Here is a 23,053-nt window from a genome sequence, read left to right as displayed (position 1 = left end):
AGAGGCGCGAATACGGCGTGCCAGGCTCTGCTGGGAGGGCTGGGCAACGCCTTCTGCTCTAATAAAACATCAAAAAAAAAATAAAACAACTCTCAAACTTGACATTTCTTCCTCCCCTCCCAGCTCAAATCCCAGCCCTAGCTCAGTGAACCCAGTGGGACCTTGGCCAGGAAAGGGCAGGATTTTCCCCAAGCCTCCAGCTCTATATTTATCTCCAGCAGGGGCTGGACAGCCTTGCACTGGGCTCCTGCTGGGAACCAGTCAAGAAGGACTGGAAGATTTTGCTCGTCGGGCTTTTTTGAAAGCTGCACATGCATCTTCTTTTTCTGCTGGTGGATGATTTTGTTATTTGCAGCAGGAGAGGAGGGTTCTTCGCCTGTAAACCCAGCTGCATCCTCTGCCAGCTCTGCTGGGGGCTCTCCCAAAATGACAGTGCTACGGGTTTGCAATTACAAAGCCAAGAGACCTCCTGGATTTTCCAGCCCTCCAAAATGTCCAGAGCCAATATAAAATTAAAAAAAAAATCCTAAATTCCCAAATTCTAAAGAAAATGCTGATCCAGCATTGCAAGCCTTGGATGTTCAATGGCATCAGACCCCTGAAGCCAGAAGCTTGGCTTCATGCAGATCCCTTAAGACTTTTTCTCTTGCTTTCTGGTTTCCAAAGCCCTCTGTATCTCTGCTTTAATCTTTTTCTTGGCACCTAAACGGGCTTGAAATCTGCTCTTGGTGCTCGCTCTGGCCCTGCAACGCTTCTGGTAACACAACATGATGAAGAGCCGAGTATGGCAAGCAAAGAAAGGTATGGAAGAAAGTAGGGGTTGGTCCTTGTCTGATGTAAATGAAATGATGACAAATGATTCCACCTCACCTCAACCACCTCAAAAGCCTTGGGAGAAGACCTGAGATGGATGGGATTCATCTCAGCATGCTTTTAGGAGTCTACGAGGTGGATGTTTCCACCTGAGCTCAGCAATCCTCATTCTCCGGAGAGTCAAGGGATAGAAACAGGCACTTTTAGGGTGCAAAATTATCTGTTGCAAATGGATTTGCCCCATTTCAGACATCTTTTTCCACTTTTGCCCTAAAAATGGGCGTGTTACAACCAACTGCCCACGGCATCGGCTCCCTCTCCCAAAGACCATGGGAATTGCAGCAAGGGGACCCCGATGGGTTGGTAGAAATCTGCAGTGGTCTCTGCCTGTTTCTTTCTTCCAGGAGCAAATTCCTGCTTGTCAGTGGCTCTCGGCTCTCCAGCAGACTCATTAGCACCTGAACTAGCTCATCTCCAAAGGGAAAGAGGGAAAAAAAGGCAGGGGGGAAAGAGGAGGGGAATGGGGGGGGGAAGTCAGCAGGCACTTAACTGCTCTCAAGCCGCTCCTTTGTGCCAAGACCACTCCATCTCTGGTATTGTTTACACTGAAATAAAAGCTGAACAGTGTCAGATCCTAAAATAACTTGCTGTTTGTGGCTCAGGAAAACCAGGGTCAGGGAAGTTTGGAGCGAATTTAAAGAGGCAGGATGACGAAGGGATAGGCTAGGGCTCCCACAAGGAGGTGGCTGCAGGAAAATGAAGTTAGGAATGAGGCTGGTGCGAAGTTAGATGGGGTCATTGGGTTCCCAGCCCCACTCCAGGTGGGCTGGAGCAAGCCATGGGTTGAGATGTGCCATCCCCAGGTATGAATCTGCAGCCACGATTGTTGCCCTCGCTGGGCAAAGTCAGCAGACGTTGGAGAGAAACGCAGTGGGATTGACCCCAAACGTCCCTGAGATGTGTAATCGGGGGGTGTAGGTGTGAAATATGGTGATTTAAAAGGAGGTCTGTGATGCTGAGTGGACAAAATATGGATGGGAACACCGAGGGAAAGGCTGCATCTATTTATAGGGACTGTAGGGTGGGAGGAAAGGGCTCGATGACCCCACATTGCCACCCCAATGCAGGCTACCTCCACATCCCAAACGAGGCAATTAGGTTTTTGGGTGGGTTAACGACATACACGGAAGGAACCAGAGCAGATCTGCCCCATGGCTTGAGCTCAACTCAACCCCAACCTTGCTCGTCGCTTGCCAAAGCGCCCTGTAGACCGCAAACTCAAAGCCAAGGCCAAGCAACCGGAGTCAAAAGAAGCTGAACCATCAAATCCTGGCCCCTTTTGAGGGTGTAGGGCTCAGCAGGGTGTAGTCTGGTGGCCTGCTTGGCTGCCCTTAGGTGGCAGTGCTGCCTGCAGATCCCAAAATATAGCACTCGGGGCTTGGGGTGCCTTCAGAGCCGCAAGGACAGCCCCACGCCTCCCTCCTTGCCCCTATTTCTTGGCCACCAGCGAGCTCCCCGGCACGCTGCGGGGCTTGCAGCTCATCCAGGGTGCGAGCAGGGAAGGAAGCAGGCGTGTGCCGGGCACAATAGCAAGGAAGTACCTGGTCATTAGGGTTTCCCCTCTGGTTTCTGGCCATAGGAGAGGTGAAGGCAGCGGGAATTGGGGGCTGCCCCCGGGCTGTCCCCTGCTTTGGGCTTCTTGGTGCCTCGCTGAGCTTTGGGGCAGCTCCCAGCCTCCAAATAAACCTTTGGGGGTTGCGTGGTGCTGTGTTTTTCCTCCCTGAGCTCAGCAAACGTCCACGCAAAGCTGGAAGCAGCAGGGTGAGAGGCATTGCTGGCCTGATACGGCACTGAGATGTTTTTGGGGGTGGAGAGGAGCAGGAGCAAGCTGAGTCGAAGGAGGAAGGAGAGTCCCCTTCTTCCCAGCTGGGAAAGCATCAGCCCTGCAGACTTAGCAGGCAGAGACACTCAGCTCTCCATTAAACATTAATGCCCGGCCCTGGCTGGCACTCGGCGAGCCGCTTAAAAGCCCGGGGAGCGCTGGGGATTGATCCCAGCCGGGATGCACAGCATCAACTCCGAGCTTTGAGGATGGAGCGAGGAGGGAGCCGGCCCCTCCGAGCACCTCGCAGCAAGCGGGGCCTCAGATAAAAGAAACCAAGTCCTGGATGATAAAAAAAAGAATGAAAAGAAAAAGCACTCCACGACCCTATTTTTTGGCTGAGGACGAGCGTGCCCGGGTTGGGAGGGAGAGGCCACTGCTGCCAAACGCAGCCCACGGGGCAGGAGCCGAGTGCTGGCCCTTTCCCACGCCCCGCTCAGCCTCACCGAGCGCCTTCAGCTCGCAGCAGGGGCGGTCGCTCATCCCCTGAGCCGCTGCTGCTCCTTCTGCTCTGCTTTTTTCACCGCGGCCAGGCTGCCGTTTGTCGGGGAGAAGCTGTAGGATGAGTGCTGGGAAGCCTCAAGCATTGGGGTGAGACGTCAAGGCCGAGCTGAGGCATGCAAACGGGGTTGAAATGCTGCAGATATTCCCCTCCCTCCTTCCAGTGCAGGGTAAAACCTCGAGCACAGGGGCAGCAACACGGTGAAATATTAAAATCCCACAGGGGTTTGATCAGTGCCCGTGAGTCAAAGCCCTGGGAGAGTCCGTGCCCCAGGAAGGAGGCCAAAAAAGAAAAAAAAAGGAGCAGGGAGGTGAATGGGGGCAGAATTAGGAAGGTACCTACTTCTTCATCCATTCTTAATCCATCTGAAATAAGTGACCTGTGCACAAGACCCCTGCAAGGACACGCTCCCTGCATGCAGGTCCACGAGAAATTAAATCACAAGCTGCAGCAACGAGTCCTACCAGAAATAGGAAACCTCATTTTTTTTTTTTTTCCTGAAGGAGCAGCTCCAGGAAGGGTTAATGGCAGATGAGATACGTTCAGCGGGCTTTATTTATTTATTTTTCCTCCCCCCTTTTTTTTTTTTCTTTCTTCCCCCCCCCCCAAAACCAAACAACAAAAGCGCCTGAGAAAATGCAGCGCGCAGCTGAGAGCTGGCCGCCTGCCCACTAGGGCAGGGAAAATGCAGCTGGCTGGAAGCACAGTGCAGTGCCCACGAGCTTGGGATCCTGCCACAGCCCACGGCGGAGGGGCCCTGGGAACTCGATGGCCACGGGATAACCAGAAATATTCACCCCAAAGCGAGGGCGCCGGCGGAGATGCCGGGATGGGGCCGGCACCCAACGGGGAGCAAAGAGAAGGGATGGAAGCAGCCCGAATCCTACCCTAAAAGCAAGGAAAATCTTGGGGGATTTGGGGTTTTCGCCACATCCCTGTCTGCCAGATGGAGAAAGCAGCATCCGGGTTGCCCTCCCAGTGAGGCTGGTGTGGTCTGAAAGCAGTAATTAGCTATCAAAGCAGCAAGGTGCGAGCAGAAACAGGGAGCTGCAGGGGGGTGGGTAAGCACCTGGGAGCCAATTTCATTTCCCCTCTCCCGGTAAAAGCAATCTCGTTGCTCCTCAGCTCCTTCCAGGAGGCTTTGGTGATGCTGGGGACCGCGTCTCCTCTTCCACCTAAGTCCCCGAGGCTGCGGGGCAGCTCCCTTTTGATGAGCCAGATGTGCAGCCACGCTGAATTGTGCTCGGCTTCATCCGTGTCTTAATCCTCAGAGCCTTCCAGTCTAGACAGGACACGACCGACTAATGCAAAAACCAAGCGAGAGGAGATCGACCGCCTCCCGTCGCGCTGCAAGCAGCAGGAAGCATCAAAGAGCACTTTGGCCATTCTTTTTTTTGGGGGTTTCTTGCAAAGGTGTTTTGCCTTTTTTTTTTTTCCAGGCAGGCTTTGGGGTTAGGGTGCTGTAGGGAGCTTCCCCGGCCATAGGAAGCTTCTGATCTCATTCCACCTGGCTGCTGGGATGGTGGTGGAGGTAATTAATTGGTGCAATTAGCACAGAGCTATCCCTGCTTCCGATGGTTAGCTTTTTGGGGCATCCAGTTCCTGACTCTTCAAGGCTGCACTGAGCAAGCTCAGCCTCGAGCCCTGGGTGTTACCCAGCACAAACGTGATTTAATTTTGGAAATCCAGAGGGATTTCCCAAATTACCCACCCACGGGGCAGCCAGGTGGGCTTCTAGGAACCTCGTGGGGTTCAACGAGGAGGAGTGAAGGGTCCTGCCCTCGGATAGGGACAGCACCAGGACGTGCAGGCAGCCTGGGAGCCCGCAGCAAACAGCAAAGGAAAGGCTCCTGCCAGAGGTCACCGCTTCGGCGAGCACCAAAGCAAAGCCCCAGCCCTGAATAATTCATGCTCCCTCTTTCTGCAGCATCTGGACACATCTGCTGGGTTCGCCGCCGCAGGCTCGCTCGCAGCTGACTCAGAAAATTGCGTTTTGGCAGCCGGGTACTGTTTCAAGTGGGTACTTTCCCTCCGGCGTTAAGCGAGCTGTGATTTTTGTGACAAACAGGGATTTTTGCTCCTCTTTTGCTGATGTCACTCCACGTCGTCCCGCGGGGAGCAGCGCTTGGATCCCTGCAGTCTAACAAATCCTCGCTTCCCTTTGGGACAGATGGACTTGCAGCCAGGAGATCGTTTTCCCTTTTGATGCCCCAGGTTTCTATTTCACCCCAGCCCGGTATCGATCCCGCTCTCCCTGCGCTGGCAGCTCATTTTCCTAAAGGGGAAGAAAAAAAAAAAAAGCTCCCCCCCGGAGCTGAACGCAGGCAGAATGGAAAACACAGAGCTCTTATAAAGGTGCCTACGATTTCACCAAACCCTGCTGCATCGCCGGCGTCGCCACGGGATGTCATTTAATTCAGCCTGACCTTTCCCTGCGAGATTGTGCTCGTGGCGTTATCCAGGATCCCTTCAGCCGCTCGCATTGCCAAGGTGACGTCCCGTTTGAATGCGTCAGCGGGGGAAGATCGCGCCGCCGCGATGCTTTGTTTGCTGTCCTGCCCGACGGGATCTTGGCAGGGATTCAGCAGATCGCAGCTGCTCCGGGCTGGACCGAAAGAGAGGCAAGCTGGGCGTCCTTACGGGGAGCTTTGTGCAGGCGGAGCACGAGGCTGGGGTCCCCTTTTTTGCAAGAAGATCTTTTTTTTGGGGATGAGACGGGAGAAAAGTAACGCACGAAGAGGGTTTATCCTGGATGCTGCGAGGAAAGGGCTCTCAGCATGGCACTGGCACCTCCTGGCAGCCAGTTCCTTTGGCAGCAGATGCTGGGCTGGTTTTGGAGCCCTAGCTGAGCTCCTCCAACCCGTGGCTTGAGGCTTGGGGAAAGCCCAGATGAGATAAAGCCACGGACGAGATAACACCACATACGAAATAAAGCTGTGGATGTGATAAGGCCACAGATGAGATAAAACCATGGATGAGATAAAGCAAAGATGCCCACACCTGATACCAGGCACAGCGGGGCTGTGGGGCTGCACCCCAGGTGCTCAGCCCCATCCCGTGCTGTTCAGGGTGGATGTGACCCCTCGCGGTGCCTCTGAACAAGCTGGGCAGCCCTCGAGGAGCAGCTGGTGACACCATTTTGAGGAACAGCCCTGGTGGGATGGCCGTGAAGGTCCCCAGGCCGTGCTGGGGACGTGGAGGTGGCTCAGTGGCGCTTGAGGCAGCAGCTTGCCAAAGCAAAGCTGGGTTTGGATGGTGGGCACAAAACCACCCAACATTTACCTCCTCCCACCCAAGGCTTTCTCAGTGTGTCCCAGGAGGAGATGGGGATGTAGGTGGGGAGGTTGTGAGTGTCCACACAGCAGTGGTGGTGCTGGGGACAACCACAGCAGGATGAGGGACACGGTCCCCTTAAACCTCTCACCACACCCCACTCTACCAAGGGGCTGAAACTCGTGAAAAAAGGGGACTTCACCGCTGAATCCCATGACTCTCAAGGGGACTTTGGTGGTGGATAAGGACAGAGGCTGCAGCTAAAAGACACCCCAAACCTCCCCAGCTTCCCATAAGAGGGAAAAAAATAAATTGGGTGGCTTGAAGGGGCAAAACCTGCTCTGCTTTGGATGCTGAAGGTAGGAAACCCCCGTGGAGGTTCCCCGTGTGTTCATCCAGAGATGAGCCAGACCCCAGCCCTGCACCCTCGTCCCATGGCTCTGATTGAAAGAGGTCCATCAAAGAGGACGGGATGGGACATGTTTTGGCTGTGGACATGGTACCTGTGTTCTCCTCGGACTGGTTGAAGCCGCAGATCTGGCAGATGCTGCGAACCCACTTGTTCATGTCGTCTTCGGTCTCGGCCACCAGATAGAAGGTCCTGTCGCTGGTCTTGATGTCAAAGATGTAGCTGTCCTGCAGCTCCTTCTTGTTGAAGGTCAGCCCCGCATCCACCTGCTCGCAGAAGTTGAGGTTGATCACCCGTAAAGGTTTCTTGGAGTGGTCATTTTTGTAGTACTCCAGGACGTCGGGGTCGCCGCTCATCCGACCGCTGCGCAGGACAAACCAGCGCTTCTTCCATGCCTGAAACCAAGCAGAGAAGGAGCATCAACCCCACTGCTCAAGCCACGAGGGCCACGAAACCACTGCCATGCATGGGGTGACACAGGTGGACGTCCCCTTTCCACCCCAGGATGCATCAAGGATGACTGGGCATCCATACAAGCAGCACACAGACCCAGGACTTTGAGACCCAAATCCCACTGGTTATTTGGTTAGGTATGAAAATCCCAATGGCTCAATGACCCCGAGAAGTGCTAGTCCTGAGGCTTAGAGCAACCCTGCTCCCACCCTACAGCTCAGACATGCTCTTAGGACCTGAATACCCTTCGTTCCTGGATGACAATCTGCCAAAGTGCCTTTCAGCAGCTTAGAGGATCTCAGGAGCTTTGGACACAACCCTAGGTCCCCCGTCCATCAGAAAACCCCCTAAAAGGGGAGCATCTGCAGATACCGAGCACGCTGATCCTATCTCTGTTTAAATACCAGGATAGAAAGGCTAACAAAACCAAGGGGAAAGCGGTTCGGCTTTTTAAATATCAGGAATAATGCCAGGGGAGAATCCAGGCTTCATTTGTTTTTCCGCATCTTCTGCTCCCGAGTACGTAGGAAGCTCCGTAGTGAATAAAAGGTTATTATTGATTTCTAGGTATGGCAGCCCTTGGAAAAGAAATGCCAGTCATCAGCCCCGGTGCTGGGGGTTGAATATGGATGTTCGAGGCCCATCAGAGCATTTTGGACTAAATATTGGACAGGGTAAGTTGAACACACGATCATCTTGCACTTGATCCTTTGCACTGCCCCAACCTTTCAAAAACAGTTGGGAGCCACAAAGATAAAGTCCTAAATGCCACAAGTTCCAAGTTATATGGATAATCATGCAGTTGTAACTCCACAGGAGGGTTTTTTGGGGTGGGATCTGCATGGGCATCTCCATACTCGTGGGATGAACCCCCCTTGAGCTGCTCAGCTCATCTGTCCCAGCAGAGCTATGCTGCCTTGCAGAAGGCTGAGCTCCCATGGTGTAAGGACGTGATGATCCAACTAAGCATAGGCCCTAAAAAATTCACTTTGAGATTGAGGGCTTCCTTGGGAGGTGATGGAGAGAGGCAGCACTGGTTCATGCAAGTTCTCGTTGAATAAAATGACAGCTTTGCTACTAAATTGGTGTATTTTCCCATGTGCCCGGTGATAGGATGAAGGGGAATGGGCTAAAGTTGTGCCGGGAGAGGTTTAGGTTGGATTTTGGGAAAAACTTCTTTACCGAAAGGGTTGTGAGGCATTGGGATGGGCTGGCCAGGGAGGTCCTTAAAAGACGTTTAGATGTAGAGCTCAGTGATATGGTTTAGTGGAGGACTGGTTAGTGTCAGGTCAGAGCTTGGACTGGGTGATCTTGGAGGCCTTTTTGCACCAAAGGATGCCACGGGAGCAGATGTCATCCCTACCACCCTGCCCCAGCCATGGGTTTGTTATTTTATTACTTTTCCAAATCGCCAGTTTTTGGGTTCATATGACGGTGAGAGGCTAGGGCATGAGAAAGCACATGACATCCCTAAGAAGGAAGAACCGACAGCCACAAACATCTTTGACAACCCAAGAGAGCCTCGGGGAGGTGCTGGGACCTCCACGATGCTCCCCATGAGGTGACAACAGCCCCACGAGGCTCCACCTGTAGGTGACGGGGCACGAGCCAGGTCTTGGACACCCACCTCCATCAGGATCCTACAGCTCTGGAGAACGCGGTGGTTTAAATAAAGGAAAGAACCCCTTGTGATTATTTGCATCGTGCTTCCCAAAGGCTTAAAAATAGCTTTTGTTCATGTCTTTGAGAGGTGTAACCTAATCAGTTTTGCACCGATTCCTAATCTGGCTGCCGGGGCTGGGAAAAAAAAAGCTTTAGTGCAGGCTTCCAAGTGCAGCGGAGCAGCAAATTGCTTAGCAAGAGGACTTGCGGGGCTGGCAGGTTTTGGTTTTGTCTGGGAGATGCTCACCCACTTCTTCTCAGACAGCTGCTCCTAGATGAAGAAATACACACATGAGGGAGCCGTGTCCGGCCGCTGCAGGGGAAAAAAGAGTTTCCCCAGGCAGCAGCAATAATTTGCCAGTCCATCTCCTCAAAATGGGTTAGCCAAATCTTTGGGGAACAAACTCATGAACATTTTTTTTCTAGCTCTGAAATGCCCCGTTAGCTTCTTCCTGATAACACCAAGCCATTTCTTTGCAGCTAGGTTGTATTAGAAAAAAACACAAAACACAGCAACTCGGATCCAGAATTTAGGGCTTTTAGGGAAAAAATGGGAGGAAATGCTGTAAGCGATGCCAGTGATGCCACCACAGTTCCCCTTTTTGTCTCTGTTACAAGACCCACAGCTTCTCTAGTTCTCTGTGGTCTGTCTGGTAGCAGTGGAAAGCCCCACACAGACAGTATTTGGAAGAGAAAATGGAATAGAAAATAGTAGAAAGGGTAAGAGAGAAAGGAAAGGAAAGGAAAGGAAAGGAAAGGAAAGGAAAGGAAAGGAAAGGAAAGGAAAGGAAAGGAAAGGAAAGGAAAGGAAAGGAAAGGAAAGGAAAGGAAAGGAAAGGAAAGGAAAGGAAAGGAAAGGAAAGGAAAGGAAAGGAAAGGAAAGGAAAGGAAAGAAGGGAAATATTTCCCTAGAAATCTCTCTGTCCTTCTCTTTCTCCCCCCACCACCACCTTTGTCCCCAGCAGCGCAGCACACTGCCGGTGTGAAATAAACCTGCCAGAATCTGACCTGACATGAATCGCAGCACCTAATCCGAGCTGGCATGTGGGATAAGCGACCGAGCTGTGATGTTGGGCAAATTTTTCACACCGAGATAAAAGCAGGGGCTGAGCGATTCGAGCAGCAAACCCAGCAGAGGGGCGAGCAGGTCCTGGTGCCCCAGATTTGCCACGGACCATAACCACGGGCACAGAACGGCTCCAGCTATTGCCCCATGGCCACCAGCTGCTGGTGGGGATGCTACCGTGTGCATGGGAAGCCCGTGCTGTCCCCCCTTGTCTGATTCCAATTTTAGCATCCTGGCAGGATCAGCCCTGGGAATGGGGGATAGAGATGGAGGTTTCATGGGGACGCACCCAGTGCCATTTTCAGATGCGTTTTGAGTCATTTTGGGTGGCTACCTGCACCACGGAGCAGAAGCTCAGGAGAGAATTGCAGAATAACCTGCTGGTGACCTGTATGATAATGTCGTCTTCATCGGAGTCCCTGCAGGCTTGTTATCTCATCTGACGGACAGGAGGATGCTGGTTTTATTATTCATGCAAGAAAGCCTCTCCTCTCCCTGCCTCGGTGCTAACTCAAAGGAGATAAATACATCTTGGATAAAGACAGGCTTGCAAGAAGGCGCAAGGAGTGAGGAAAACTCACATGGTAATTGTATTTATGAATTAATTGCCCCTGCCAGGTACCTTGGAGCCCCTTTTGGAGACCCTGATATCCCCAAGCCTGAGAGCAAATGAGCTTGAGCCCCGCATCCAAATCTACCCCCTCCAAAATCTTCCAAACACCTACTCCTCACCTGATGCCTGCTCACGGCGCCCTTCAGTGCACCGACACAACTCCGTGAGCAGGTCCCAGCCCTGGGACCACCAAAAAAAAGGATGGAGGAGACCTCAGCTGAGCACCCAGAGCCCACTACCTGCGAGACGGTCTGCCCCGCCGTGCTGATCCCAGCTAATCACACGTCTGCGGCGGCCGAGTTCACGGCGAGTTCGTTAGCGGCATCATTTTAGGGGGAGGCTTTGATTGACAGCGTTAATAACGCCGAGCTGCAGCAGTGAGAGCCTGCGGGGCACAGGGAGCCTTGCCGGGGTGCACGGCGACTCCTCCTCGGCTCACCGGGGAGCCAGGGAATTAATAGAAATTAAAAAAAAATACTCAGCTTTGTGTGTGTCTGAGGCTGTCAAGCCTTCCCTCCTGGGGGTTTCTCCCATCGTTGGAGGGGTAATTAGCCTTTGGAGCACACACCGAATGGCTATGTGCAAAACCCACCCTGGGGTGGCATGGCCAGCACAGGACTTCGTGCACTGAGCACCTCTTACAGGCTGGGATGGGGTTTTGAGGAGGTTTTTAGGACTAAAACCTATCCGGAAGATCATTAAAAAAGCTCATAAAAAAAAAAGAAGAAAGCTTCAAACCCAGCTCCTGCCACCAGAAATTGTTGTTACGGGGGAAGAAATGGCTTGAGATGGTTTCTACCCACGGAGGTGGTGGTGGGAGCTGCAGAACCATCGCGTCCCCATTGGCTCCCCACGGCCCTGCTGGGCTCTGCAGAGGGCAACAAAGCAGTGACACAATGTGGAAAGCACTTCCCTCGGTATTTACTTTAGGGGAGTTCTCTGGCTGGAAAGATTTCAAGAGTTCAAGGCTGCGCTGTGGATCTTAGGAAAATAAAGATGTCCCTGGGTGATGCGAGGGCACCGACCGCTTTTCTGCTGGGATGCTGGAGTCGCTGGTCCGGGATGGGGTGGAAAAATCAAATAAAAAATGGTGAGGTTGCGCTTACACCGTGCAGAAGAGAGAAAGAGGAGCTGGAGGCAAACTCTGCTGGAAGATGCACGGGGACGGCGCCAGAGGTGATGGAAAGCTCCCATTAGATGGAAGGAAAATATTTCACAAAGAGTGGTGGGACTAAAAAGATGCGAGGGATGTCCAGCCTTGGAGACATTCAAAACCTGCCAGGACAAGGCCTGGAGAAGATGATTTACCTTCAGAGTTGGCCTTCACTTCAAAGCTTTGAGCAAGAGATTGGGCCAGAGAGCTCTGAGCTCCCTTCCAACCTCAATTATCTCTGAATCTAAATGACTTTTCCATAACTAGATCCAGCTCCCAGTGAGGAATTGATACACGCTGAACTTGCTGTGAAAAGACACGATGAACACGCTCACACCCTGAACCCCAACGTGGGGCTGGCACAGCACCCTGCTACACGTCCGTTTCACGTGAGAAAGGGCAGTACTGACATTTTTTGACTCTCCTTGAGTAAAGGAGACTTTTCTGGGTGATTTCTTTTTCATAAGGTGGCAAGAAAGAGGAGAGATCTGGAGCCCAGCTCCTGCCCTGGGGCTGGTTGCAGACAGTTCATGTGCGGGGCCTCCACCGTAGCCCTGCTGCCCCGTCACAGATTTCGTTATCTGGAAGTATTTCCTGCTATTCAGCCCTGCTCTGCATTTCTTTCTGTTATTCCTAGCCGAAATTTCTTCCCCCCCCACCGCAGCACACCCTTCTTCGGGGGATCGGAGCAGCAAAACAGAAGAGCGAAAAGGGAACGCGTCCTACAAAAGCAAGGCCCTGGGTGATATCACCAGGGCCCCAAAGGGCCGCGCACTGAGTCTCCATCCAACTGTTTAGTCTGGGTCTGGTCCAGAAGCCAGGGCAGCTAAAGGGATTTTTCATGTTTGGCCTCAAGGTGCTTTGTTTTTGGCTGTGGGGGTCCCGGGGGTGCTTCCCCAGAAGATCCCCAAGGATATTCTCCCCAGGGGGAGATCCCCAAGGAGGAGCCCCGAGCCCCTCTCTGGGCAGCCTGTGCCAGGGCTCTGGCACCCGCCCAGCCCAGCAGTGCTTCCTGAGGGGCAGAGGGCACCTCCTGGGCTCCAGGCTGGGCCTGGAGCCTCTGGGCCTGACCCTGAGCACCCCAAAGGATCACCTCCCTCGGCCTGCTCTACCCCATGCGGCCCAGGAGACCACGAGGCCTTTGAGCAAGGGCACATAGCTGCCTCCTGTTCCACTCAGTGCCCACCATGACCCCCAGGGCCATTTCTCTTCAGGAAGCACACAGTGCTGCCCCAGAGGCCACAGCAGTCTCTGGTCTCCCCACAACACCTTGCCTTTCCTTTAAAACACCCATTTCATCTCCCTTCTCCCTCCCCAGGTCAATGGTCTGTAGTAAGAGCCGCCCGCGGGCAGACCGACAGACGTCAACACGCACGGCACAAGCACACAAGCAGCCAAGAGAGGAGTTTATTTTGCTTTTTGAGAACTTGGGGTTTCTGGAAGCAAAAGCAAACTGCTTGGAGATTTTTCCCCTCCTGAGGCTTTGGTATCAGGCCCTGATAAGCGCTTTCCCGGCGGGATATGAGAACCAGTTGGCAGAGACAGGGGCCCGTTACACAAGCAGGGCTGGACATGGGAACTCAGCACAAACAAATGACTTTGATAACCGAGACCGAGTTTTTCAAGCTTTCTGGGCAGGCTGTGCTGTCACTGTCTCTTTTTCCCTGGAGCAGGCATTGGAAGGGGTGAGAGAGAGCAGGAGGCCTCCGCAAGAGCAAAAGAAATCCCACAGCACTGTCAGTGCTTCCTTCCCTCACCCATAGCTTTGGGCTGCTCCCATAAAAATAGGGTTTTTTCCCCAAAAAAACACATTGCACTGGCCACAGATCCTGCCCCAGACTTGACGTGCTGATGTCTGTGGTGAACATACGCCAGTCTCTGCCCACACGAAACATGTTGCAGGGATGCTTTTACCCATTAGCACTCAAATCCCAAGCAGGGCTCGTGTTACAAAGCCGCGCCAATCTAAAGCAATACTTTTGAACCAAGAAAAGAAGTTGAAAAAGACAACTCGAGGCTGAGTTTTGATCATCTGGGAGGAAGGCACCCGTGTCAGCTTTTGGAGTCGATACTATAATTAAACTGCTCTGCCCTCCACCTCTTAGGTGAAGGAGGATGGAAATAGAGATGGAAGAGGGGAATAAGAGCCGTGTCCTTCCCGCTGCCCTTGGCACACTAATTCCTTCACTTAAAGAATGCAGGAAAAGGGTCTTACAGATGATACTGAACCTCTTCAGCGTTTGGCAAGCTTTATGAGAAGCACAAATCAGTACCTGCTGTTAGCTTTGAGATGATCAGCAGGAGGTATCGTGGGGCTGAAGGTGATAGCAAAGTGTCAGGAAGTTTCTCCCCTCATCTAAATGACTGACTCTTGGTTTCTCTACCTTAAAATGGGGTATTTGAGGTGGGTTTTCCTTTCCAAGGATGATTTCCAATTTTAGAAGAACTCCAAAGCTTGTTAATTTTGCATCGCTTTTATATGTTGCCCCAGTGTGTAACCATTGCCAGTTGGATAAACCTCTTCAAAAGTGAGATGATGGGGCAAAAAAATAGCCCCTGACCCCTGGGAATTCTGTGGGAACTGGGCATCCTCACGCCTTAAAACAAACAAACAAACAAACAAATTTGGACCTTCACCTTTCCTTGTCACAGCTCTTTTGTCAAGAAAATATTACCATGGTAGCCCCAACATGAGAAACTATCCAAAATCTGGGCTGCTTTGTGCCAGGCGCCACACAGTGAGAAACTGCATTAGCTCAGAGATGCCAGACTGGAAGAGAAAAGGCAGAGCAGGAATGAAAGGAGAGCGCTAACCCAGCCAGGGCTACCCAAACCTTCAGCAGAAGCGAGGAAAGGACTTTATCTTCTGGCTCTGAGGCCAATAAAACACTCCCTTGATCTTTGACTCCAATACCTTTTACTCTGTGGTCTTTTCCTTGTGGAGATTTCTTCCTTTTCACGTCTAGTTTATTTCTAGCTGTGGTCAAGGTGCATGTGTCTGCCTGAGTCTCTTGCTCACAGAAATAATCATTTTTTTGACACACACAAAAATGTTCTTGCCTCCAGGTGCTGGTTCAAGCGAACTGACTCCTTTTCAGAGGAAACAAAGCCATTTATCCCTGCCCAAATGTTCTCTGAATCTTGTTGGGATGAATATTTAGGGCTACAAGGAGGCTGGACCACCAGGATATCCTCCAGACCCAAAAGACACCTTCTGCCCCCTAAATACAGGAGGCAAGAGGAGGCATCTTCAAGGTACTGATCTGCTCCCCTTTGACCATGACAAATGGCAGACATCACGACCCACACATATTGTCTTTGGTTAAACCAATGTTTTCTATGAATGGGTTAAGATTATTCTAATTTCACCAAAGTCATTTCAGCCTGAACCAAACCCAGGCCTCTCGCAGAGGCAATGGCGACAACAGCGAATTCTTGGGACGTGGCCCAGATCTCACATTTCAGTGGGCTTTAGCAGAGCACGGGGGACTTTTTTGGTGAGGCTGTAGGGTGGACGAAAGGAGGGAATGGGAACGCTTCTCATCTGAAGAGTGAGCAAACACCTGAGTGTGCTTGAAGCAACAGCACCCAGAGGAGATGGCTCAGAGCTCCCCCTGCAGCTGTCCCAGATGGAAAGTAATGCAAACACAAGAAGAATTTGAGGATATTTCAGGTTATGGGGCAAGAGAAGCAGCCCTATTGTGTCCGTAAACTACAGAAAAACAGAGGAATTGGCTGAGGAAACCAACAACGGCAGGGAGAAGGTGGTAGAGATGACCTGCTCGCTCCTGCCTAACACAAGGATGACAGGGCATCATTGAAGATACCAGGAGCCAAGCCTGGGGCACACAAAAGGAGACTTTAATTTGGGCAATGCAGAAACAATCCGTGGGATTGTTTCTCGTGGCTAAGCTGGTTGGGGGAGGTGGGGTTTATTCCTGCAGTATAAAAGGGCTACCTAATGAGTGGATTCCCCGGTGCTTCATAATGTGCAGGCTCTGGAGAAAGCCTTTCCTGGGTTAAAAGCAGATTTTTCTTCTCCTTTATATGAAACTGGTAGATACCTAATTATCTCTTCCTGCTGAAACCTGCTGAAGGATTTGCCACTTTCCAGGAGACACTCACAGACAGCACAAGCACATTGGGGTGTACGTGGGGACAACCCTAGACCTGCACAACACGAGGAGACAAATTTCACTTGTTGCACAGCCAAACTAAGTGAACTTCTTGTTTCAGGCCCGTTGAACTTCTCCAGGGAACCAGCTCACCCTGCTCGGGCCTCCTCAGGTCCCTTCCAACCTGAATTATTCAATGGTGCTATGACCATAAACCGATCTCTTCTACATCAGATGCTCTTTATGTTCACATGAAACCCGGTAAGCACTTGTTTGTCTTTATATTAAGCCATCACCTCTGAAAAAAAAAAAATAAGGAAAGGAAAGAAGCAGGGTTGCTTCCAATTTATCACTTTGTGGCTTTGGCATCTCACAACGGGCTCTTGTGATGCTTTTCTCCATCAGACTGAAGGATCCTTAGCACCTTTGCTGGGAGAAAATATCACATTCACCTGCGTGCTGCAACCCCTCAGCTCTTCTGAAAAGCTAACCAGCTGCCAGCCTAGGCATTTTCTGTGCTAAACACCGTTTCTGCAATACTTTCACGTTCCCTTTCTTACTCTTTGGCATCAACATTAGTAGGCAGCTAGTCTAATACAGCTTGCTGTTGCTGTACATAAGGAGAAATAAATGCACCTTTTACCCCTTTCTTTCAACGTCAAAGGTTGCAGTAACTATTTCTGCCGCAGCCTCACTCATGTCAGGAGCTGCTCATGCAGTTTCTTTCTCCTAAACCCAGCAAATCCCTGCATTTGATGATTCATTGCACCTTTCCATAGGAACAATCTTCATTTCTTCGCCTTTGATGTACAACTTTGCACGGGGCTGTATTCTAACATATTTTGTTTAAATCGGCTCTGCTTGCCAAGTGATCCAGACTGCTCCATCTGATGAATTTGTCTTCAACATTTACTGCTTCATTACCCTTTGTGCCACTGGCAGCATCTCCCCGCAGGAGCCATCAGATCCGTTTCACTTATAGAAATGCTGAGAACTAGCATTAATCCCTGAAAAACAGCACAGAGAAAAGCCACAAAAGAGGACGACATCTTTCTTAGAATCTATCGGGTTTTAATTCACCTTTCACGACTGCAGGGCTGTCCGGGCTGCCCTCGTTATCCTATAACTGACCTGCCCCTAACAGGACTGCTTTCGTCCCGTATCTGCAAAGCTGTTGTGCTCTTTTCCCACACTGCAGTGGAGAGGAAACAAGACTGCTGCAGGGAAACTCAATCCATGAATTTCCCTGCAGGATTTTTTTGTACTGCTCTGTTCACCTCTTCCTCAAGAACCAGACCTTCAAATCTCTCCATGGCCCTTCAGTGATGGGTTCTCTTAGTAGATGAAACTTGTAGATGAAACTCGAGATGAACTAGATGAATCTTGTAGGTGAAAAAAATCAGGGATTTTAGGAAAAAATTAGGAAAAGTTTCTTTACTGTGAGGATGCTCAGACACAGGCTCAGACACTGGTGCAGGGCCTCCTCAGGAGGTGGCACTTTATTAATCAAATGTCTGCCCTACCTCTTGCTTTCTGCCAGCAGACAAAGCGTGTTCCTGAGCACACAACAGTCTTCTTGGCCTTGGGAACTCAAGTGCATAAGAAGTGACTTGATAAACATGAGTGTGGTTTAGCCAGCAGAGATGAGGCAGTCAAATGGATGAGAAGATGGCCTACCCAAAACCTACTCTTAATTGTGATGCTTATGTCATAGATTCCTAGAATAATTAAGGTTGGAGAAGCCCTCCAAGATCATCTGGTCCAACAACCCCCTACCACCAATGTCACCACCAAACCCTATCCCCAAGCACCACGTCCAACCTCTCCTTGAACACCCCCAGGGACGGGGACTCCCCCACCTCCCTGGGCAACCCGTCCCAAGGCCTGACCGCTCTTGCTGAGCAGAAATGTCTCCTCATTGCCAACCTGAGCCTCTCCTGGCACAGCCGCTCCTCACAGGACTTGTGTCCCAGGCCCTTCCCCAGCTTTGGAGCCCTTCTCTGGCCACGCTCCAGGGCCTCGATGTCCTTCTGGGAGTGAGGGGCCCAAAGCTGAACCCAGCACTCGAGGGGCGGCCTCAGCAGAGCAGAGCCCAGGGGGACGAGCACCTCCCTGGTCCTGTTGGTTACACTATTCTTGATACAAAATTAGAGCTGTGAGGCCTACACAAGCTCCTGTAGTATCAGATATGGGAAGCTGCAGGATTTCCAGTCATTCCTCTTTCCCAGCTAACCAACAACACAGCGAGAACAGGCTCTTGACATCAAATATTCCTAGTCTGACCTGAAGGATGGCCACAAATCTGGCTGAACGAGGCAGAAAAATAACCCAAGGACATGGTAACAGATTGCCTGGTTTAAGGACTTCAATAAAATGAAGGAAGCCAAGAGGGGAATGAATCAGGTGAGGTGCTGGGAACGACTTTACAACAGCTGAGAAGCTGCAGGATCAAAAGGACCATTTAGTAGGAACTTTGCGGATTAGCCTTTTCTCCTTAAATTTAAATTACTCCACAAAAGTGGCTGAAGCCCAGACATGACTGTGGTAGTCTGCTGTTCCCCCTGACTGATCACACAGCCTCATCTTCTCAGGAGCCCAGCCTGAATCCCACATTTCAGGCCTCAAAGCAGCGGGCACGAGGATGGGTGCTAACTCCGTGCCACCACAACGCCAGAGCAGCTCCTCTGCTCACTGATGTGCGTGGAAAACTGTTACCAGCATTTCCCTCGGTGGGTTGAAATGGTGCTCAGCCACTGACGTGCACTCGGTGGAGGATGGGCCCACCACCTCTCCCTCTGCTGGAATCCCTGTGGCCACCGTCCCCAGCTGGTGACCCCGTCGATAGCTGAAAAGCCTTTCCCAAAGCAGCAAACCTCTCTCCTTTCATGTATTATTAAAATCCTCCCTGGTTAATTTATTAGGGCACTCTGAGCTGGAAAAATGACCTCTTTGTCGACCCACTTAACCATGCTCCACTCAAACACAAAGCCGTCAGAAGGGCTAAGGCAAGAGCCAGGGAAGTTGTGCGCAGACTGATGTCCTTTGTCCCTGCGAGACAGCTCCAGGATGGAAGTGCCGGGACTCCCTGGCACGAGAGCAAAGGGTTAGACACAAGCCTTCACAGACAAAACCACAAAGGAAACATTCAGCCCATGCGCCGCACGGACACAGCCAGAGAAACAAGACTCCCCGGTCCTCCCTCCTACGCAGCGCTGAGCCCTCCCTGAACCTATGGATTTGGGAAGAAACCTTAAGCCTTCCCCACGCTGGCTCGTCTCGAAATACAAATGGAAAATGTGATGGTAACAGGGGATGAGCCCATCTGCATGTGTTGGCCTAGGAGTCGCAGAGCTCATGGAAAAGCTCCGGCTGAAGGCATCCAGGCCTGCAGGTGGACCGTCCTCTTCTCATCTCCTGGGTTTCTCCAGCCAGAGGATTGCTGGATTTGCTCCGCAGCAATCCCAAATTCGAACGAACAGATACGGGGTGTGGAGGAGCAGGAGATCGGCACTGCGAGGCAGAGCCGGGTACACCAAATTGACAGCACAAACAGCAGTTGGCACCAAAAGCACCCCTGTAAGTGAAATGAATGGGATTAGCCGTCATTAGGTCTTGTTTTTCCATTAGTGTCATAAAGATGAAGCTGCTCTCCTGCCATAAAGGCGGCCTGTAAAGTGCTCAGCCTCGACGGGACTCTCAGGCTATTAGGGAGGACACAAAAGCTCGATTTGCTTCATCACCACCCAAGTGTCTGGCGAGTGCAGCAGGGACAAAATGAAGCCACGAGGTGCCTGCATAGTGCAGGGGACTGGGGGCCCCATCCCATGCCCTGCTCTTTACCCTATAATAACACCAGCTTCTTGCCGGAGAGCGTTTTAAAGCCCAAATGCTTTGTGATGCTTGGACTGAGCCTCAGTCTCATGGGATACGCTTTGCCTCAAGCAAATGTGCTGCTGATTATCCTTGCTACGAAGGGTGCATGTAAAGAAAGGCTCGTGGGGACAGCTAAACAAACAGCGGGCTCAATTTCACCCCATAGGAGAAGACCTGGAGGGGGACCTTGGAGGTAGACATGAAACGCATTAATTCCTGCCTGGTTTCAGCTTCATAAAGCTCATACATTACGGCTGTTTTATGACATAATTTACACAGAACAGAAGTGAACAGAATAAACTACAGCAGATATCTGAGATCGGGAGGCAGGAGTTGGTGAGATCTGATGCTGTAGCTGACATTTCTCTGTCAAAGGCTTGGAAAAAGGGGTTTTTACCCTCTTGTACTGCAGTTTTCCAAGTGCCAAATCGAGACCTGATCTCAGATGGATGTTACAAATATAAATAAAGAAAGAAAGGAATTGAGCTCCTATCTGCAGAAATACTTTGGGGGTGGAAAGTGTAGTTATGGGTGGGGAGTCATTTTTCTGCCTGCAACGGTTCTGCGGACCGAGAGGTAGAAAACAGTGCGTGGGAACCTGAACCTGCAGCAAAGAGGGGTGGAAAGATCAGTAACTGATGAGTTTTATTGCAGCATGTGTTAATCATCCCTCTAGAAGAGGGACGGGGATGGGGGTGGAGGACTTGGCAGCGGGGAGGAGAACGGCTGGGGGAAATGACAGTTCTGAGATGCATTTGTAATGCTAACTCACATCTGGGATCAATCCTGGAATGGGAACACAGTGTCTGGCCTGGGTAGGCCAGGAGGAAATGAACTTTGTGGCTAACCTGCATGAAGAACCCGACCCGGTGAGCCAAGCGTGGCCTTTGGAGGTGTTCCTCAAGTGACCCGGGGGCACGGACTACCGCAGATGCTTTCCAAAGGGAGCAGAGAGCTTCTCCAAGGGGCTCGCTCTGAGGCTGAGGATGCTCTGCATGGGCTGCCAAGGAGGAACAGGTCCAGCTCTTGATGGGAGCCCTTGTCCCAAAGCCTTCGGTGGGGCAGGCTGAGCTTGGTGGCCAGGTGGCTCTGGGAGCTGCATGGCAAAGCTGAAAGAGGCTTTCTCCTCCACTTTGTGATCCTGCAACTCATTCCCAGCAGTTCTGCATTCCTGTATCCTTCTCTGATGCCACCTGCCCATGTCTCCCACTCACAGCAGCAATCAGGGGACCAAGGAGTGCAGCAAGGCACAGGCACACCGAGACCAGAGGTGGCACCTACATGCACCATGATAAAAGATTTGTGGTAGTCCCTCATGAGACCCCATTTGCAAGCTCCTTCAGCGGCAGTTCATCTTCAGAAACAAACCTTATTACTTTGTGACTGCACCAGGATGCACCAAGTACATGCCTTTCCTGCCCCGACCTGCATAGGCTGCAGGTTTTGGGGCAGATGGGGAGTTCGTGCTGGGCTAAAGCGTCCCAGATTCCTTGGCTGGGTGTTTGTGAATTTATACACACCATACTCTGCAAATCTGGGAGGAAGCCTCTCCTTATTTCATTACCTCCTGATGCACAGGGGGATCCTGGGCTTTGTTTTTGCTGTGAACTCCTAAACCCGTCCTGCGTCCCCTGTCTGGCTCCATGGCAGGTGAGAGGGGAAAAAAGAAGGCTTGTGTTGACTCTGCGGGTTCTCTTTTCAAGCACCAAGCACTCAAGTGGTTTCTGCAGCTGAGTAAATAGGAGGAAAGCCCGTTGTGGATCTGCTCTGTCTACACGTGGCCTCCTCGCCCTCCCACCAGCAAGGATGAGCAATGGGAGCCCTGCTGGGATCTCCACCCTGAGAAAACACCCGGAGAACGGCGAGGGTGGGCTCCACGTGTAGCTCCAGGTGCTCTTAGTGTCTTGGGGACCAGAAGAAAGGAAGGCCAGCAACATTGAGCAAGAGATAATATCAGTGAGGGCATGGGTTAATGAAGGTTGGGGAGATGGCAGCAAGACCAGGGTGGGCTTCCAAAGCTTTATCATTACGCCTAGAGGGATATTAGTGATTTTTTCTCCTGGGGAAACCACTCTGTATACATAAAGATGAATTGGAAGAGTAGCACTGAGTAGTCCTACATCGCTGAAGGGCAGTGTAAGGGTTTGAGCCTGGCTAAGCTCAGTTTTCATCTTCACAGGAGGGATGAGCCCAGGTGGGATGGGGCCACCTCCAGTCTGTGCTTGCTCAAAAAGATCAAGGAGGCATCCAGACCCCACGAAACCCTGCACCCCTTCTGGTTCATCCACCACAGGCACCTGAATTTTCCACCCAGCCCACAATTATCCCCAAAGACGACACCTCCTGTCTCCCCATCAGGGCCTGGTGCCGCGATCCCGGGAAAATGTCAATAAGCCCGAGGAAATTCAGAGAAGAGCGAAGCAAAATATTGTGATGGAACCAGAAAGACTGACTGCCTGAGATAATGTGTTTAGCTTGGCTTATCGGCAGCTCAGCGGGGACGCGGCAACTCGACGGCCTGCAAATATTTGAAGGGTGTAAACAGCAGGGACAAGAAGGAAATCACCAAGTGGGTTTGTGGAGTAGGATGAGCAAGAACGGGGTGAAGGCATGACCCTTGACAGCTGCTGACCCGGGTTTAGGTCTCTCCATGGACGATCTACACAAGCTTCCTCATCCTATATCTTCTCTACAGGTCTCTGTAGCACCCATCATGGCCTTTTGGGACTCAAGAGAAGCACGCACAGCCCTTATGTTGGGTTTCACCCCTGTGGATACAAATATGGGGAAGGTTTCTAGCTATTGCTGCAATTTTAAGCCCACCAGGGCAAGGGCAAGTGGTGTCCATCAACACCCGGCCCTGTTCAGGCTGCTGACAACGAGCCCATTTTGCCACCTACATCCTGTTTTTCTTTTCCGTCACCACCGGCTTCGAGTCTCGTGAACAGATAGGTGATGGTTTTCAGCTGAAACCTTGGACAGATGTGGCAACAAAAAACAAATTTTGTTCATCTGTGTCAGATCTGCAAACTTATTTCCTTGGAGTAAACAACCTTTAAAAAAACCTCAGCCCCCGAAACGATTCGCTTTAGCATTTCGTAACTATGTTTGGATTTCTTCAATTCAAAGTGACATTTATTTTCAGATTGGAGGGGTTAAAACAATAGCTCTGAGTCCAAATATTTAATTCACAGTCAAGGAAAATATTTACTCATCTTTCAAGCAAAGTCCTCCTCCAG

General features: G+C 51.4%; 1 protein-coding gene across 3 annotated transcripts in view; it reads right to left on the bottom strand.

Annotated features, from left to right (window-relative positions):
* GAB2 (GRB2 associated binding protein 2) overlaps positions 1-23,053 on the bottom strand; it is a 75,136-nt gene that overhangs the window by 27,680 nt on the left and 24,403 nt on the right. For all 3 annotated transcript variants that reach the window (XR_003499980.3, XM_027466772.3, XM_027466767.3), the window contains exon 2: positions 6,974-7,274. Coding sequence is in view for 2 of the 3 variants with exons in the window: in XM_027466772.3 (XP_027322573.1) it covers positions 6,974-7,274 (301 nt within the window). In the remaining variant the exon portion in view is untranslated. The remainder of the gene's footprint in view (positions 1-6,973; positions 7,275-23,053) is intronic.

The sequence above is a fragment of the Anas platyrhynchos genome, chromosome 1 (genome assembly GCF_047663525.1).
Source record: "Anas platyrhynchos isolate ZD024472 breed Pekin duck chromosome 1, IASCAAS_PekinDuck_T2T, whole genome shotgun sequence".
NCBI classification, from domain to species: domain Eukaryota; kingdom Metazoa; phylum Chordata; class Aves; order Anseriformes; family Anatidae; genus Anas; species Anas platyrhynchos.
Note: the sequence above shows the minus strand (reverse complement) of the source record. Positions and strands in the feature narration are given on the sequence as shown.